Here is a 19,045-nt window from a genome sequence, read left to right as displayed (position 1 = left end):
AACTGGAGGAAAAAGAAAAAGAGGAAAAGCATCAACTGGCTATGATGGAGTGGAAGAGACAGAACCCTACACCAGCGAGCTCCACTTCTCCAAAAATCCCCAATGGGAGAAGTTGTGCCCTCCTTTGATGGATGGCTGCCCGTCACTGGTAGGTAAGGGGTTAAAGCCACCCTGGGGAGGCTGCACAGGAGGCAACCAATGACTAAAAGGCTTATAATGCCAGCCAATCAGAAGACGCTTTATTGGAACAGCCAATCAGGGCCAGGCTGGCCCATATAAGAAGGTGCTGCTGAGCAGAGCAGAGGGCAGAGAAAACTCCCTGGAGTTTGAGGGAGGAGGACTGGCTGCTGAGAGGGATGGAGCACCATGGACAGAGCAGTTCTGGGTAGGGTCAGCAGAGTATGAGACAGCTCCAGGCTGACGGCTGCCAAGCTGAGGCCCTGATACAAGGGCAGAGTTGGTTCTGGGGCTGTGGGGGAAGTGGCCCAGGGAAGGAGACAACGGAGTTGGAGGAGGGGCAACACGTGGTGGCCAGCTATAGGGTCCCTGGGTCAAGTTCCAGAGTAGTGGGTAGGCCCGGGTGTCCTCCCCCCCTTCCCCGTTGCCCCCACTTGCCACTGAGGGGAGTGGCCAGTGAATGGACTGTAGTTTGCCACCGAGACAAGCGGCTAGAGTTGGAACTGCGGTTTGCCACTGAGGCAAGTGGTTGGACTAAGGACTGTCGGTCCCCTGTAAGGGGGGAAAGGACCGACCTGGACACCACTGGAGGGCTGTGTCCAGAAGAGGATGACGTGGTCCGGGGAGTGACACTGGTCTTGGAGGTGGAGACAGATGAGATGATGGGTGAGACACCACCTGAGAAGGGCGTACTGGCAATCCCCAAGCTAGTTCCCCAGACGGCCAGCAGGAAGCGCTGCAGTGGTGAGTCCAGCCACATTACACCTCCGTACAGTGAGTCTGGGGACATTGCTGAATATTTCATCACCTTTGAGAGACTGTGTATGCTCCATGCGATTCCTGAGGATCAACAGATGATCACTTGGGTTGCAAAGTTGACTGGGAGAGGTCTGGACATAATCAATAAGATGCCAATTGGTGATGCTGCGGATTATGGTAAATTTAAGGAATTGGTTTTAAAATGGTTTCAGATTACACCTGAAACATATAGAGTAAAATTTAGAAGATTTAAGAGAGAGTGTGGATTAAGTAATGCGGTTTATGTGAATCAAATGAGAGATCTACTGGATAAGTGGGCAAGGGGAAAAGATATTACAAGCTTTGAAGCAATGTATGATTTGGTTGCACAGGAACAGTTCCTGAATATGTCTAATGATGATGTAAAACAGTGTTTATGGGATAAAAAGGTAGAGATGATTGAAGAACTTGCAACTTTTGCAGATAAATGTGAACAATCTCAAGCACCTAGTAGGAATAAATCACAGGCAGAGGGGTTTAAGTTTGGTGGGAAGCAAGGTTCCCAATTTTCCACTGGGAAGAAGGAGGGTGGATGGGAGGCTGGACACTCACCTCCCCACGTTAACTCCTCCAGTCCTTGTCCCAAATCTCTTGTAAAAGCAGAAGAACCACAGAAGGTGCTATCGTAATTCCACGGAGCACCTGAGGAATAAATGCCCTATGCTGAGTGAGAACAGGCAGCAGGTAACTCATGGAAATGCTGCTACCCATAGCACAGAGGCACCTCAGGCAGTTGCCACTTATCATACACAGTTTGTAAAGGTTGCCACTGCACAGCCAGTTTGACTTAGTTGCAAAGTTTTGGAACTAGGGATTTTGTGGTGTAATAAATAAATAGCATTCCACCAGTTCAGTAACCTTTTCTTATTGTGGAGGATGGGGGAGGTTGATAAAATCAGATGCTGGAACACTGTCTCATTAATAAGAATTATGGAAATTCCCCTTCACGATTATCTTTGACACTTGTACACACTGCATACTAAGGAAGTTAATCAGACTGAAGCTATAGTCCACTTTCACTAACATCATTTTTACCACAAATCTAATGCATGTAGCTAGCAAATGATAGACTACTCCTTGATAACTTTTTATTCTAATTCTTTCAATTTTGTAATTCTGTAGTACAAATAAAACTGAATTGTTTAAATTGTCTAAATTTTCTCTTTAGAAATCTCTCAATTTTCTTTGGAATTATATATAGTGATATGGTCTGTAATAGAATATATCTAAATACAGTACTTTTGATAAACTTGATGGTCATACTGTCTTAATTCAAAATTAGTCCCAAAATATTAAAGATAAATTGATATAGTCTATGATATCAAATAATGTAAGTTGTTTCATATCTACTCATATTGAATCTAAAAACCTAATTTTATTCAGACTACAAAAGAATAAAATGGCAGTCCTTCCAGTGTTTAGATTATTGAGGTAGAATGGGGTAACATCTGTATACAAATACAGTTTTGCTTCTGTCAATTTAAGAGAAAATTTTTCAGTTTTCTTACACTTCTTTTGGAAATTTTAATGCCTCTGCATGATCTTCACTATCATCATGTTTGTAGCCTATGATAGGGCCTTCAGTGGCCGGGCAGCCTAGCATTTGGATTAGGGGCTGGAGGGCAGAAGCTGCCCTCCTTTCCCTCAGGTCCTGGCTTAGAGTCCTGGGCCACTCACACCCCTAGACAGGGGAGCTGGATCTTGCTCCCAGCCATGAGGGGGAGGCTCAGGACCTGTTGTAAGTCCTTTAGTTTGGGGCATGGCCCTGCTAGTCCAGTTTCCCCACAGTTGGCGATTGGCAGTAGATCCCCCTTGGTGGGGGAAGACTTACTTGCTTCCAGTGGCTGCATTGGCAGGGAGATTGCATCGGTGCCTTCAGGCAGACACACAGAGAGCTCCTACCTCTTCACCAGTCAGCCCCTAACTGAGCCAGGCTACCTTCTTTTCTCCCCCTTCCAGGCCTGGCATTGGCTTCAGGTATAACGGGTGAGGCTAGCTGAACGCACAGGTTTTCTTTAATCCCTGCTGTGCCTGGCAGCCGCCTCTCTGCTCCTTCACATAGCCAGTTTTGCATAGACTCTACATATTCATATTAGTAACTTTGTTCAGTACATTCATGGTGTTCCTGTGAATTTAAAGTAAGTTTGAAGTTTTGGTAAATGTCAACAAAAATAAATTATTATGCATTTGTGACTGAATAATCTTCCTTCTCTGAGTCGTATCAATTATATTTCCTGGTCCTGCAGTCCTTATTCAGGTGAAACTCCAACTGAAGTCAGTGGTCATTTTGCTTGAGTAAGGACTGATGGATGATAATTTATACTTAGCTAGCAAAAAAATGAGATCACTATCAGGTCATAAGTGTCTAAAGACAAACAGTAACAGTATTTTTCTAAAGCAAGACACCAATAAAATTTTTAAAGAAAAAGAAACGTGACAAACCTCTCATATAATTACATAAGTGAGAACTTCTATATTCACAGTCAGTGCCATATTATGATATGTAATTTCGCGATTCAGGAACACAATTTTAAAATAACCAACACTAATTATTAGTAAAGAACAAGGGGAAATGTGATTTCAGTTATTGCAATAAATAATAGCTTTTGTCAAGAAAAGCAAGTATCTCACAAATTATAAACATGCCTTTTGTTGAATGAACTTGTATTGCTGGGTATTATAGTGGAGAAAATGTTAAAGAACTGTTCATTGTTTAAAAATAACTTCTGTATGTTCTTGAGGTCAGTTATTTGGGATGGCAAAGCAAATAAATTAGATCTCTGTAGGCAGTTTTAACATTTGCACCTGATGTTTGTGAAAAGTGATCTGCATTTTCATTCCTATTTCTAAATTTTCCACCTTTTTTCATTTAATAACAATAATACTTAACGTTTTAGTAGGTAGTTTTTCATATTTTCACAGGTCTACAAACAAATTAATTTTCACAACACCCCTGTAAGTCTGAAAATTAAGTTGGTCATTGTCCTTATTGTATACCCGAGAAAGCTGTGATTCAGCTAAATTAAATGGTTTGCTGAGGACCACATAGTAAGTCAGTGACAGATCCAGTATTAGAACAAAAGCATTCTGACTCACAAGTCCTTGCTTAAACCATTAGACCATTTTATCTCACTTCTACATTGCCTTCTTTTTATGGTAGCAATGACTTTTCCCTCATTTTATATCCCCTTTCATATGCTGTACCATCAGAATACTCACAGATTCAGTGAGTTAGAAATTTATTGTTGAATATTGTTCACATTTAAATAGGAAAGAAGTATATTAAACTATCTTTCTTCATGTAACTTACACAAAAATCAACGTTCTTGTAATACATATGTTATTCATGAACGTTTGTCTTATGAGAAGCCCTTGAAGGGTAATCTTGTCACATGGCTAATAATTTTATCCTTGGTTGATTAACTGTATCAACGTCAAGTTGTGCTATTTAAAAAAGGGCAGAATTGCTTCCAAAAAGCATGTAATCTCACTGTATAAGGAAACTGCTATCCTTTAGACAGCTGTTAAGTCTTTGTTGATTAAGGAGATATTTGAGGCTGCAGCCTAATTGTTCTCAATTTCTATTATAAACACATTTTTAATATTTCTGAATGAGAGAATGCTTTTTAGTTATCAAGAGAAATCTGGCATAGAAAACACTGACGTTCATATTAGGGTTTTTGCTTCATCCATTGTGATCCTGACGTTTCATTATTGCTGAAAATTGGCTGATTCATTCAGTGTAACATGATCATTCTATATGCAGGCAAAAGGAAATGAATTACACTTGATAGAACTCTCCAGAAGGAAGTCTATTTCAATCAAGTATCTTTACCTTCTCTCTAATTCTGTTCATTTTCTTCTTTTTATACGATTCAAGTAAATACATTGTATAAATACAAACTTAGGGTATTTCAGCGAGGATGGAGTTTGGAGAATTAGTTCCAAAATATGCTTTATCTAATGGTCTGGTTTTGAAAATACCAGATCATCTTGTTAAATAAGGAGCTGCTCAGGGATAAAAGAGTAAATGTGTGTGCAAAATTGTAGCATGGTTGTCAGGGTAATATCCCTTTATAGATTATATTATTATTGATGCTGTCAGGGTATATTTCTTTCTGGATAAAAGCAAAGCCATACTCACAGAAGATAACAGAGATCAAAATTTGCTTCCATGACTCCAGTAGCATGTACACCTAGACTGATACTTCAGAAGTCAATCATATACTACAGTCTCATTTTCACTTTTAGCTTTCTGATTCTACAAGTACAGAATTTTCTTTCATAATTTATGTCTGTATGAAATCATTAGCATCTTTCTGTTTTTATTTTAATACTGTCTTGTATTATCACCATGAATGTACAATGGATGTCACCATGGAAAATACTGTTGTTGGTTTCTGAAGTAATTATTACTTTGGCAGTAGGTGCACCAGCAATTGATCTGTTTTTGAGCCAGTTCTGTGGGGCCATAAAGGGATGCAAAGGCCCAGAAACAAGCAGAGGGGGCCTCAGAACCAATGTAGTATGTTCCCCTCCCCGAAACCATGGAAGCCCTTCCACACAAGCACTATGCAGTTAGGATTCAATGGATATTTGATTGCACTTGAAGGTGGGCAAACTTAGGAAGCCTCTGCTCTATACAGCATGCTCCCCTAAGTATCCAATGGAAATATGTATAAAAAAGTAGGTGTTAATTAATTCTGCTATTTGCAGTATTAGCTGGTGCGCTGTGTGTTTGCTGCTCCATTTTGGTGGCGTGATAGACCATTGGCATCCTAGCTCTTAACAGTGCTAGGCTGGCACAGATTGAGTTACAGAGAGACGCATAGAGGCTCTGGTTCTCCATGAGCTGTGGATTGAGATCAGATTTCTCCATGGCTCCTCGGACTCTGTGTACTTCAGTGGCTGCATCCTCCATGTAACCTCATTACTCTGATGAATGTATAAGTCAAATTTTTCTCAGTTTGAAAACCATTGGTTTTTACACTACTACTTCTCTTCGCTCTGTTTTTTCTACATTATAAGAGAATGTAGGCCACAGCATTTACCACTGAAGAGTCCTTTAAATATTCTTCTTCCTTGTCTATTATTTTATTAGATGGATGAACCGTCTGGGACTTGCAGCCATTGGTTATACACCTGATGACAAGAATATTCGGCCAGATGAAGGTACGGCTTCTGTGATTTTAATCAAAATTGACTTAGAGAGGTCTGAGAAGAAAGAAAGGCTCCAAAAATGCTTCTGTTTACTGAGTCAACTCATGATTTGGTCATAAATCACAGATATCTCACGAGTTCTTCATTAATGTAGGCAGTACCTTTTAACTATTTGTTTTCATAGATATGTGTAACCCCTTAGAAAATACATTTAACTGTGCAAACAGAAGAAAAAATGAAATCCAGAATGATCATTTGAAAAAGCAAAGAACACAGTCTTAAGGCAGTCTTTAGGAAAACAAGCATGATTAATAGAATTACTATTTTACATTTAGTATAAGAATGCTAAGTGAAAGCAGATGGCTCTGCATAGGTCTCTGTTAGTGCCATCAGCTGTGCTAATCCCTAATGGGAGAGTGACATGGGCATAGGGCAAGTTGCACTTTAAACTCCTTTTAGTTCCTCTTGAGTGCACTCTTCAGGTGACTCCTTCACCTCTCTTGGGGTGGAACCCCAAAGTCCAACCACCCTTGGACTGGATTTCTGGGTTGCAGCCCTGATTCCAAACTGTGTAAACACAGCAGGCCCAAATGTACTTGGCACCTGCAAGGAATTTCCTCTTTAGGAGTCTGTGATCAGCAACTGATTAAAGAGGCTTAAAAAGTTGCATCAAAACAAATATATTTTTGTTCACCCAAAGATACATAGTAAGAAGGATAAAACAACAAAAGGTCTATATACCTCATTCTTACATCACTTTATTCTTTCCTTGCAAGTGCTGGGTAAGATCCACTCAACCCAGCCATTCCTACTCCTGGCTGGGAGTGATAGACGATTGCCTTTGCAGTTTTCTCTGTGTGTCTCTCTCTCTCTGTCAGAGGCTCACCTCCTGCCACTGCTGCCGCTCAGCCGCCCCTTCCTCCCGAGGCTGCGAACATTGGTGGTTTAGTATCCCCTTTGATCTCAGGTTTGGGCCTGAAAAGAATAAACCTTGCTCTCTGACAGTACCTTATTTTTGCCATTGTTTCATTTCTTGTTTGTTTCCCCCCTAACAGTCTTCTTTAAGTTAACTCCTCAAAATTAGGCAGGATAATATCAAGCCAATAAACTCAGATGCAAGTGCATATGATCTTCATTAAAAATAATACAAATAATTCCCTCATTCTCCACAGAGAGACAGGGTAGTAGCCCTGTCCCCCATTTCTCCATCAGCCAGCAGAACAGGTCACACACAGATGGGGTGAGGAGAATGCACTCATTTAAAGAGAAAATAGTAAACAGGAGAGAAAAATGAACTGAGAAAAAGTGTACTTTGTTTTTACATTATGCAGTCCAGATACAGTCTTTTATATCATCACGTACAGATTATGATAAAATACCCAGGAAGGAACATTTGGACAATAGAATGACTTGATTGATTAACTGAATATTTTGATATTGCGGTTTGTAAATGCTTTTGTCTTCTGTGGAGGAATATGGACTCCTTTCTGATTACTACTGTTGGGGAAGAGAATTCTACTATAAGTACAACATGGACTGCCTGATTTGACAGGCTACTGGTATACTCCTTGGGTGAGTTTTGAGGCATTGGGCTGAAAGTGAAGTGCCTTTCAACTATCCATGAAGTATGTCCATAGCCAGCTAATGAACACAGTGATACACACAATATGGCTCATTCATTATAAATTGCTTTTTTAAAAGAAACTCAAGCCAGCATTTTTAAAAAACACTTTTGAAATGTTTATGCTTGCTTGTGTATATGTCTAGGGGTAAAATTTTCAAAAGTACCTAAGTAACTTAGGAGCTTGAGTTCCATTTTCCAAAGTGACCTAGTCACTGCAGGGCCCAAGTCTCACTGGAAGTCAGTGGGACTGAGGTTCCTAAGGTTATGCCTACACTGCAAAAGAAATCTCATGGCAGCAAGTCTCAGAGCCATGGTCAACTGACTTGGGCTTGTGGGACTTGCACTATGGGGCTAAAAATTGAAGTATAGACATTCCTGCTTATGCTGGAGCCTGGGCTCTGAGACGTGTCAAGGCAGGTGGGTCTCAAAGCCCAGGCTCGACTCCAGGCAAGAACGCCTACACTGCTATTTTTAGCTCTATAGTTCAAGCCCCCAGAGCCCAAATCAGATGAACCAGGCTCTGTGACTCACTGCTGTAGGGGATTTTTTGCAATATAAATGTGCCATAAGTGTCTAAGGACCAGATTTTCAAAGGTACTTAAGGGCTTGAAGATGCAGATTGGTAACTAGTGGGATTTTCAAAAGTGCTTAAGTGGGTTAGGTACTTAACTCCCTGTGAAATCAATGGGATTTGGGGCTTAACCTGCTCAGGCTCTTTTGAAAATTGCACCAGGCACCTATCCATATCTTAAGGGAGTGGTCACCAACCGGGAGATTGTGATCGACTGGTTGATCCTGGAGCCTCTGATAGTCGATCGCAATCTCTGGCCGCTAAAAGTCCGGTGGTGCAGCGGGTCTAAGGCAGGCTCCGTGCCTGCCGTGGCCCCGCGCCACTCCCAGAAGTGACCATCACACTCCTGAGGGGGGACAAGGGTCTCCACGCGCCGCTCCTGCCTGCAGGCACTGCCCCCTCAGCTCCCATTAGCTGAGAACGGGGAACTGCTCCCATTAGCTGAGAACTGGGAACTGCAGCCAATGGGAGTTGCGGGGGCCATGCCTGCAGAGACGAGCACCATGTGAAGACCCCTTCCCCCACCACCAGAGGCCACAGGGGTGCGATGGCCACTTCCGGGAGTGGTGTTGGGCCGAGGAAGGCAGGGAGCTTGTGTTAGCCCTGCTGTGCCGCTACCTGAGGTAAGTGCCACCTGGAGGGAGCCCGACTCCTCCTGCACCCCAACCCTCGGCCCTGAGCCCCCTCCTGGAGCCAGCACCCCATACCCACTCTTGCACCCCAACACTCTGCCCCAGCCCGAAGCCCCCTCCTGCACCCAAACTTCCTCCCAGAGCTTGCTCCCTTCACTCCTTCCTGCACCCCAACACCCTGCCCCAGGCTCATCCCAGAGCCCCTCTACACTCCGAACCTCTCAGCCCCAGTCCAGAGCCCACACCCCTGCCCCAGCATGGTGAAAGTGAGTGAGGGTGGGAGAGAGTGAACAACAGAGAAGTGGGGATGGCCTGAGTGGGGCGGGCCTCAGGGAAGAGGCGGGGTAGATCCTGGGTTGCACTTAAATTCAAAAAGTGATCTTGTGCATAGAGAGGTTGGAGACCACTGTCTTAAGGCATCTAAATATCTTAGAAAATCCACCTCTTAGACACTTCAGAGAATGGGACTTACCTTGTCTATATCAGAGAAAAAGTGTGTCATTTATGCTTTGAAAATGTTGCCAATACTATCTTATGAGTAAATATTGCAATGAAACATAGAACATTTTGTTACCAGATTACTGGAGCGAAAGTGACCAGGATGATATTGATGGCTCTTTAACCCTGAAACAGGAAGGTCCTTCAACACTATGTGACACCTACCATCGAACACCCTCAGTAAGTCATGAATAGTACATGCTGTATAAGGCCAAGAAATACATTTCCATGCTTCTTTGATTAGTATTTTGCTTGCTTTGTAATGGCATCTAATTACATTATGAGCAGAACAGAGATGGTTCTCAGCTGTAAACTATGAGAATATTATCATTTCTAATGGCTAAGAGCTGGAGTGAATGTTCTGAAAATAAGAAATGGAAGCACATAGAAAGAAGAGGCTACTGCCGTCTTACTCTGCTATGTTTACCTAGTGTGTTTAAGTCATTTTTTTCTTAAAAAAAAAAAATCCAATACGAAAGGAATATATAGATTTTGACTCCATTATGAATAAAATGTTTTGTACTTGGGTCATCTCTATTAACTGAGCGTTTATACTGTATCTACAGTGTTCCATATTTACTGGAAATTAAGATTTTTAGATTGTATTCATACAATAGTCATCTGGAGGAAAAATATTTTATTTATTAGAAACATATCTTTAAAGACAAGTTTCTTTTAATATATAGCATTGTGTAAAATACCCATGGTATTTGCAATATTTTTCTTAAGAGGTGTTTTAAAGCAAAAAATAGCTTATAAAATTTGTGTACAGTGTATGGGCAGGTTCTGGTAGCTGATAAAAGCATTGCTGCTATACAGTACATGGGTAGGCTGTGATATTTAACCTTTGTTTCTAAGTGCAGATAGGACTGTTCTCTATTTTTCTTTCAGATTTTTCTTCAGCGTGAATGACATGATCCACACACAACCAGAACCAAAGAAAGAGTGACTGAGGCAACAGCATCACATGGGTGAAGTTCAGACTGATTTTCACCCATGTGATGCTGTTTTATCAACCGGGATACAGGTTAAGCCCCTCCCTTTCTGTTTTTCCACTTTTTTGCCTTTCTCTTTTTTTTAAATTAAAATAGTACAAAGACCAAGCAGAATTTAATTAAAATAATTTGGATAAGCTCAGCAGTTCCCTAAAATTTAAATGTTTTCTTGGATGCTGAAGTGTCTCTTTTTTTTTTTTCCCTGTTTGGCTGGAACATCTGCCCTTTGAAAAGAAAGGAAATCCAGTTATGATTTCTTTTGAGGGCTTCCATGTCTTTCTCACAACACACCGCTGGACTGGGTGTAAGCTGGGTAGGTCTTTGCAAAACCTATACCAGTGCTATCCTGTCCTTTCCAGCAGGAGTTGCTCTTGGGCAGAGAATGTGTCAAAACAAGAATAGGGAGTGGTTAAAAATGTAGTGCTTACATAAAGTATTACACAGTTAGTTATGTCTTGCTTGCTAAGAGTTTATAGTGTGACATACCAAAATATACAAATCAGATCATTTGGTTAGTACTAATCATATACTGAACTGTATCTGTTGTGGTTTGCCAATGTCTAGTCACAATTATGTCTTTATAATCAGATATTTTCATTCCTTCTTAGGTGAATTCTTCAAGTCCATTCCCTGAACTGAAACATGGTCGACACTTTTCAAGCGAATCTACCTACTCCTATTCTTCTGCGGAGGATTCCCGACAAGATGCCACAGGAAGTACACACTCATCAGGATGCAGACCACCCTATCGAGAAAGGCGCTCATGGCAGGACCTGATAGAGACCCCTTTAACCAGTTCTGGCCTCCATTTTCTTCAGACTGTTCCTCCTGACCCAGAATATGTGAGTGGCCGACCTGGAATGTCACCAGAGAGGCGAAGACAGGCAACATTACCAGTCCAAAGACGTCACAATCATGAACGAGATGGACCTTTCCCTTTGGTGGAGTGGCAAAGGGGATATAGTTCACATAACAGGCCCCAGAAGCAACGTAGTCAAAGCCTTCCACGAAACAGAGATGTCAGGGGCAAAGGGCGTGTAAAGTCTTCAGGCATAACAGAAGAGAAGCCTGAAGAGAAACTTCTTATAAAAAAGCAAAATAATTTCTGTGAAGAAGGTAAGATTTTGAAGGGACTCTGGCACCAGTACTCACCACTGACCTCAATGATGAATGATCAGGCTTTATATGAGTATCTTTGTGGCAGAATTATAATTCCCAAGAAAAATGAAAATATGGAGATTGCATTAGTTACTACACCGTAATTTTGGTTCAGAAAGTGTATGTACATTCTGATTCCAACTTTATCGTTGATCAGAATGTTTTGATTTTATCAATTTTCAAATCGGGAAAGGATATTAGGTGGTTATTCCATAGGCAACTTTCAGAATTCTTGAGCTTTTCAGGATCTTTCATTACCCTCCCATCCAAAGTTTCCTGGATTGTTAAAAAAATTATAATTTTTTTTCCAGAAAACATAAAGGAAATCAGGGAAAGTACAGATGGTCTGCAAGAGCTGTACAAGTCTTTGGAACAAGCCAGCTTGTCAGCCTTTGGAGAGCAGCGTCCTTCTACCAAGCAGGAATTCCGGAAGTCTTTTGTAAAGAGGTGCAACGATCCAATTATCAATGAAAAACTTCATCACATCAGAGTTCTCAAGAGCACTTTAAAAGTAAGCTGTTACTATTAATGTTTATGTTCAACATGAAATTGTAACAGTATAGCTTCTTAAAATTTTCAGTGTATGGACTTTTATTTTAGAGAGAGAATTAGGTCAAAAGGAAACTTTGGCAGTACTGAGAGAAACAGAAGATAGGGGACAGTTGCCAACCTCACAACCATTGCCAGTATTTGGCACTCTTGTTTCCTGTGTCATGGAGGATGCCAAGGACTGAATTGTCAAGAAGACCTAATTTACTACGCTTTTACAATTAGAGATGGTCACTGAAAGCCACTGTGGATCATGCCAATGGATATAGGGAAGATTGCCTTGCACTGTGTGAGCTGTAACAGTTTTGTGTATAGATAAAGGACCTTAGTGTGCATTGCAGTTGCTCTAGCACCTTTTGTTAGCACTCAAGGACAAATAAAAGGCCCAGTATAACATGTCACTTAAATTGTATTTCTGAAATGTGCTGTGGTTTTTTTGGCATTTGACAGGCAAAGGAAGGGGACCTGGTAACTATCAACAATCTTCTGGATGATCCCAACTTGACATCAAAGAAGTTCAAAGAGTGGAAGCTAAAGAACTATGAATTTTTCCTGGACATTTGTGAGTACAGCGCTGCTCTGAAACCTCAAAATGGAGCCGCTGAACTTGTAACCCCTGCACCACTGCTGACACACACACATTCATTCATTGAAACACATGTCTGACAGGACTAGCACCATGAACACTTGCTGGGTGCCATGAGAAATCCAATATGGCAAACACTGTAATATTTGTAAATGTACTCAGCAGTATTGTAAATAACTTGGATAAGAGAATAGTGCCACAGGATGCCTACTACATTGCATGAGAAGTATTATTCTGTTCTGAATTACTTTGTTTGCTATTATCAACCAACATGCTTATCAAGTTCTGCGTTGGAAAGAAGCAGTGCAGGAGTGTAATGGAAAATATATACCAGTATATTTATTTAAGGACTGTACTAAAGGTAAGCTTATAGTAATGAGTTCTTACAACCATTTTATATATTTAGATATATATTATATGTAAACATATCTACGTATATAAAAGGTAACATAGTAGTTTATATTTATTTTTTAAAATACCCTAAAATTCACCTTTTCACAAGTTTTTCTTGAAGGAAATACATAAAAAAAAATACACTGGCCACTCTTAGGGGTGCACATTTTTTTCCAGCCTTTCCAAGCAGTGGTAGCTACCATCTTTATGAAATTAGAGAAGACCAGAGTAATAAAAAAAGTAAACTTAACCACTTTTGTGTGCCTTACAATGTATAGTGTATATATCCAGCAAATAGACTCTCCTTTGGCCCTATGAGCATACTGTACATGCCACTTTGATGTTGTGCTTATTTTTAAAACAATGAGCTTGCCTTTAAAAGGAGTGGCCATAGGCACGCAAGCGTGGCACAGAAGAGGTTAAGACACAAGTAGAACAAAGCTGGTTGTTCACCGATGCTGTCACTTGAACTGACTTTTCTATCTACTTTGAAGTGTTTTATGGTAAAAGAAAAACATCTGCTTCTGAAGATGGTAGCTATGGCAGTTTTCAAAATCGCACCACTGTGAATTTAGTGCCACAAACCTGTGAGTCATAAAATTATTAAAATATTGTTATCTGATGCTTCAAGACTGAGAATTAAGTAAAAGATTCTTGAACTGATCAGTTGTTTGTATATCAGACTGTCATATAGAGTGGGTAAAGAATTCATATTGTTCAAAATTATTCACCATATAATTCTTTATCTGTAGATACTTCATGAACAAGTTAATTGCAAGTGTTCAATTCAGAATTTGAAACTCAATTTGTATTTGTTAGTTTTAAATGGATGCATAAAATCACATGGTTTCTTTCTGTTCTCTGCTTAGAAACTTGAAGATTCAGGTTTTTGGAGTGAATATTTGCATTTATGAAAACAAAATCTGCTTTCCATAAATATTCTCAAATATGCACTTAAAACTCAAGTTTCTGCAAACATTCCTGCTAGTAAATTTATTTATTAGAATATTCTCAGAAAGCAATTTCTTATATACATTTGAATAAATATTTGCAGAAAAATGTATTTGCCCAGTTCTAGTTTCACAGAAAGAATCAAATTGTAAAGTTCAAATTATTCGTTGTGATATGAAATGGAAAAAGATGGCTCTAGGAGATAAATTTACTTTATAGAGACAAGAATTTAGTGAGAGAGCATCCTTTTGTTTGGTTCATTTATGATACAGTATCTGAAAAAAAGGAATGCTACTCAGACTTATTTTTCTATTACTATTATACCACCATTTATTTGAACCATAGTGGACACAGTGGTAAAAAAATTCACCCTGAAATAATTCCAGGATATAGTTATATTAGTAGAAGAATATTGCTGACCTTTATATTGGGTTCTCTGCATCACACCAGCTCTTGAATCATGAAATCATTGCACTACAGTTATAATTACATTTGGATAGAACATACAAAATAAGTGCATAGCAATTAAGTCCATGCTTGGTCCCATTCAGGTCAATGGGCCCGTAAGCATGGGCTTAAAAGGGTATGATCCTGCTCCTGTTTAAATTAATGGCAAAATTCCCATTGTCTTCAGAGGAGCAGTATTAAACCCTAAATGCTCTGCTGAATAGTGATGGATTTAAGCATGCACTTAAAGTTAATCCTGTGCCTAAGTGCTTTGCTGAATTGCAGCAATAATGAAGGTGCAGGGAATAGACAGAGAAAAACTTGCCATCACACATTCACCAAAATCAGAGTTGTGATATTCATGCAAACAGTAAACACAAATCTGAATGTATTTACTATGTGAACATTTTAATTACTGCACCACTGAATAGAAAGAGCATGAGAAGAGAGTTCTTATCTTTCTAACTTTTGTTCATATCAGATCTATAAATATTATAGATATAAATATATATCTCACTATTTTTTTATTCCTGTCCTCCAGATGGTGTGGGAGGAGTATTATGTATTGAAATAAGCAATGGTGTAAGGTGGAAAAGCCACTTTGAAACTGTACTGCATACTGTACGTGCATTAACAAGAAGCTAGAGATGGTCACAAAATACTAATTAAATGGATTGTGCTTTTGGTGTTCTTACTGAGATTTTCTCATCTGCATTTTGGTTCAAACCCAAACCACAGTCTGTGCTTTTGTACTAAGATTTTAAAACAGTGCTCAAGAGGGATTCCATTGTATTGTAACCCAAAGATCGGAAAATGCCACTTGACTGGAGAACATGTTAAATGAAGTCTTTGGTAAACATTCAAAAGTGAACTTACACTCTTCTTCTCAAATATTAATTGGATACAGCTAAAATAGAAAAAGAATATTTTTTTCTGTGGATATGTGCCTCCAAAAATAAACAAAAATGGTAGCTAAAGAGACTGGATCGCAACCTTCATTTCTCAGAGGATTTAGTATAATTAAAAGAAAAATAATCAAAGGTATTTCTGAAAGCTAATGAGTGGCTGAGATTAGTCTGGGCCATAAAACTAATCCCTCCCATGGCTAAGAGATCACAACTTCTTTTGATCATATTTTCTTAAAAAGCTTTCCTTGGCATGAGTCTATTCGTTTTGAAGTTCCAGTGATATGAGTCTGTATTTTACTCTTGGAGAGCCATCCCCATCAAAGAAGTTAAAATGTGTTTTGGTTATTCAGGATAAAAAAAAAAGTGAGCTAATAAGGAAAATGAACTATTTTTCCTTTTAGTATACATCGGAGAGGTTTCTCATGGCTGGGGTTGAGACAAACTGGGAGATAGGTTTGGAGCAAAGCTTAGCCCCTAGAACAACAAAAAAAATTATTTCTAAGTCTAAAACAGTATTTTTATTCTTTTAGCTTTTACAAATATCACTAACATGTCAATAGAGACAAAGTATTTCCAGAATAATTTTGACATATTTACTTACATGCATACAAAAGTCTGTACAATAAATAAGAATCGGTTAAAGCTGATTTGCTAAGAAAATGTCAACCAGTGTATGCCCCTCAATTTCTGTTTAATATTAGGAGAAGCAGAGTTTAACTTTCTAAACCAAACAAGACAAGACTTTCTGTATTTAGGTTTAAAAAAAAAACACTTGAGAATAAAGATGTGGAGTTCTTTAAGTTAAAACAAGAAATTGTTTTAAAAATGTGAATTATACATCCTACATTTTAAAAATAGCCTCCATCTTTTCTAATGGATAAAATAAATGAATAGGCTGGTTAATCCAGACATTTTGTTTGACATATGAGGTCAGATATTTGGCTCTGTTTCTGCCTATTTTGCCTTCTCAGGCTGTGCAAGAAAGTCAAAAAGCTGCCCAAAAAGAGGCTGTTAGAGATTTATCTTGGCATAGAAGAATCTCGGAAGAAAACAATATAGACAGATCTACTCCACCAGCTCTTGCTCCCAGTGTGAAAGGTGTCATAAGGGCAGGGCTAGGGAACACAGCATTTCAGTGAACCTTGTGGCATAATGGCACTGAGGCTGTTCAAATTTGTGCTCATAGTTGGCTTAGCTCCTAGCCAGCCGTGAGGTTCAGGGAAGACAAAAGATGCCTTAGACTGAGCTATGTGCCTCCCCACTGCTTCAGCTGTGCCAAGCTCTGCTCCAGTGCAATGAAGTTTGGAGTCCATAGTGTCTCTCGGATGAATAAATAAATCCAGCTTCCACAGTATCCATCTATAGATACTGTTGTAGATCTTATATATTATACAAATGGTGCACAAACCTGCATTAGCACAAATTGTTTTGGGGTTTGTGACCTGTAAGCCAATTGGAATGCAAGTTGTGATCCAAAGATTTTATTTATAAACAATGGTCCTGATCATATTTTCATTGAAATCAATGGCAAAATTTCCTGATCCAAATTTGCCCTAACAGCCAATATAGTCCTCCTGAAATCAATATGGTTGCACATGAGTAAGGGCAGGAATGGCACTCCCTTGACTTCAGTGGTGGAGCAAAATCAAGCCCAGAATACATATATAATATTTATTAGTTCAACAGAATTCCTGCCTGAATACTCAGATAAATCCTGTATTTTTATTATCTTCAACCAATAAACAATGTGTTTGGATGTATTTTATTTATTCAAATGTTTTCAGAGTTATTCAAACACTTTGAGCCTTTATTCAGACTTTCTGCCAGTAATATTTTTAACCAAAGACGTCACTCAATCAGCATGGCTTTCCTGCAACTCCACAAACTTCAGTAGTCTTTTTGTTGCTAGATGCTCTTTTTGCAACTGATTGTATGCTTTTCACCAGCCACCCTCTTTTTTTATTATTGTTATTCTTCCATTTCCTCTAAATACAGTCCTTTGATGATCCCACTATGTATCTCAGTAGCACTTCCTGAAGGGTTTGAGACATTTTTTATTTTGTCATATTATTAAATGAAAATGCCCCTGAATTCATTCTATTTAATAAAAAGAAATAATCAAAGGAAAAGAGAAGCTCTAACAAGTTGCAGCATCAGTATTCTTTATTATCATCATGTGGCAGAGATGCTGAGTCAGATTCTATCCCTTATCCCAGTTCCTACATGCAAAAGCAAATACGGGCCATAGCTGTGACACAAAGGGTGGAGACAACAGTGTAGAGCTGTCATCATGAGTATCAGAGGCATTATCTCCATAGTGCAATGAAGATTCTGGGCTGTGACACAGCCGCTAGACAAGCCATCAGGAGGCTGCTGTAAATTAGAGTAGCGCTTGGCAGCTCTAATTTGCTTTGGGGTCTGCACTGACCCCAAAGTAACCTGCAATCCTGAGGGTTCAAAGGTGATTTAAAGTCATCTTTGCCCCCACCTCCCCCTGGGCTGCACTTTCTCAAACACTGACAGGAGATTGTTTCTTTCTTTCTTTCTCTTTAGGATTAAGAATCATCTTGCTCTTGTGCCAACTTTATGGTCCGTCTTTCCCAAATAGCCCGCCCATAAGCAGCTCTTGGATTAGGAAAGGTCTTATTGCCACAAGGCAGCCTTGATCATTTGTTATGAAAAGACTCAGGTGGCCACTGTGCCAAACAGAGAATTTTGAACTTGGAATGTTGATCATCAGTCCATTGTCAGAGCTGGGCCACTACCCATTAAACTGGAAAACTGGTGCACCATTTGTCTTTTCTTTTCTTTTTTTTTTTTTTGAGCGGAGGTGACAAGAGAAGCAGGGGAGGGAATAGCATCCATACAATTGATGCAGGGAGTTCTCAGGTTTTGAAGAACCTTAGATGAAAACTTAACTTTACCCCAACTCTCCTCTTAATTACAGTTTTCTAGGTCAAAGTATTGCAGTTTGGGGAAGGGTACCATTTGAAAGCTTTTACTAAGGAAGTTCTCCAGTTATTCTCCAGAAATCTTGAGTCCTGACCAACCTCTCACTGAAGTCAATAGGTGTCTTACTATTGACTTTAAGGGAATTTAGACTGGACTGTTGATAGCATAGAGACTGGGAATGTTATCAGTGGTGACGAAAGTGTTGACATCAAAATTAAGATTCTGGCAGAAACTCCATATCATGTGCCTAAAGTACAGTACATCTCTGAGGAACATTATTAAACTCCAAGGGCCATTAAACTCAGATCCATTAAATCTGCTTTTGTGCTTCTCCAGTGACACAAAGCACACTTAAGACCATCTGATCTGGGTCTCTGAGTACTATCTCAACATGCAATCTCCTGCAATCCTCCAGTGGCATGAAGGATGTGTAAAGCCCTCTCACTTACCAACACAGTGCATGTGCCTGTGAGAAAGGGAACATAGCTGGGGCTTTCTTACATCCTGGAAAACCCTGGCTGTCAGCCTCTTGGAGCTGTTGGAAGTCACTGTGAGACAGAGCTGAATGCCTAAAGTTTGGGTCAACATTTAATGGCTTTAGGGTCAGGGAGTCACAAAGGTGACAAAGCAATTTTTGCTCCCTTTA

General features: G+C 39.7%; 1 protein-coding gene across 2 annotated transcripts in view; it reads left to right on the top strand.

The window, feature by feature from the left end:
- Positions 1-12,967, top strand: part of LOC141994242 (connector enhancer of kinase suppressor of ras 2-like) — a 530,195-nt gene extending 517,228 nt beyond the window's left edge. For both annotated transcript variants that reach the window (XM_074964467.1, XM_074964466.1), the window contains 5 exons: positions 6,077-6,147; positions 9,540-9,640; positions 11,064-11,571; positions 11,925-12,124; positions 12,613-12,967. In XM_074964467.1, the coding sequence (XP_074820568.1) occupies positions 6,077-6,147; positions 9,540-9,640; positions 11,064-11,571; positions 11,925-12,124; positions 12,613-12,828 (1,096 nt within the window). In that variant the 3' untranslated portion in view covers positions 12,829-12,967. The remainder of the gene's footprint in view (positions 1-6,076; positions 6,148-9,539; positions 9,641-11,063; positions 11,572-11,924; positions 12,125-12,612) is intronic.
- Positions 12,968-19,045: the final 6,078 nt, after the last annotated feature.

The sequence above is a fragment of the Natator depressus genome, chromosome 9, assembly GCF_965152275.1.
Source record: "Natator depressus isolate rNatDep1 chromosome 9, rNatDep2.hap1, whole genome shotgun sequence".
In the NCBI taxonomy this organism is placed as follows: Eukaryota; Metazoa; Chordata; order Testudines; family Cheloniidae; genus Natator; species Natator depressus.
Note: the sequence above shows the minus strand (reverse complement) of the source record. Positions and strands in the feature narration are given on the sequence as shown.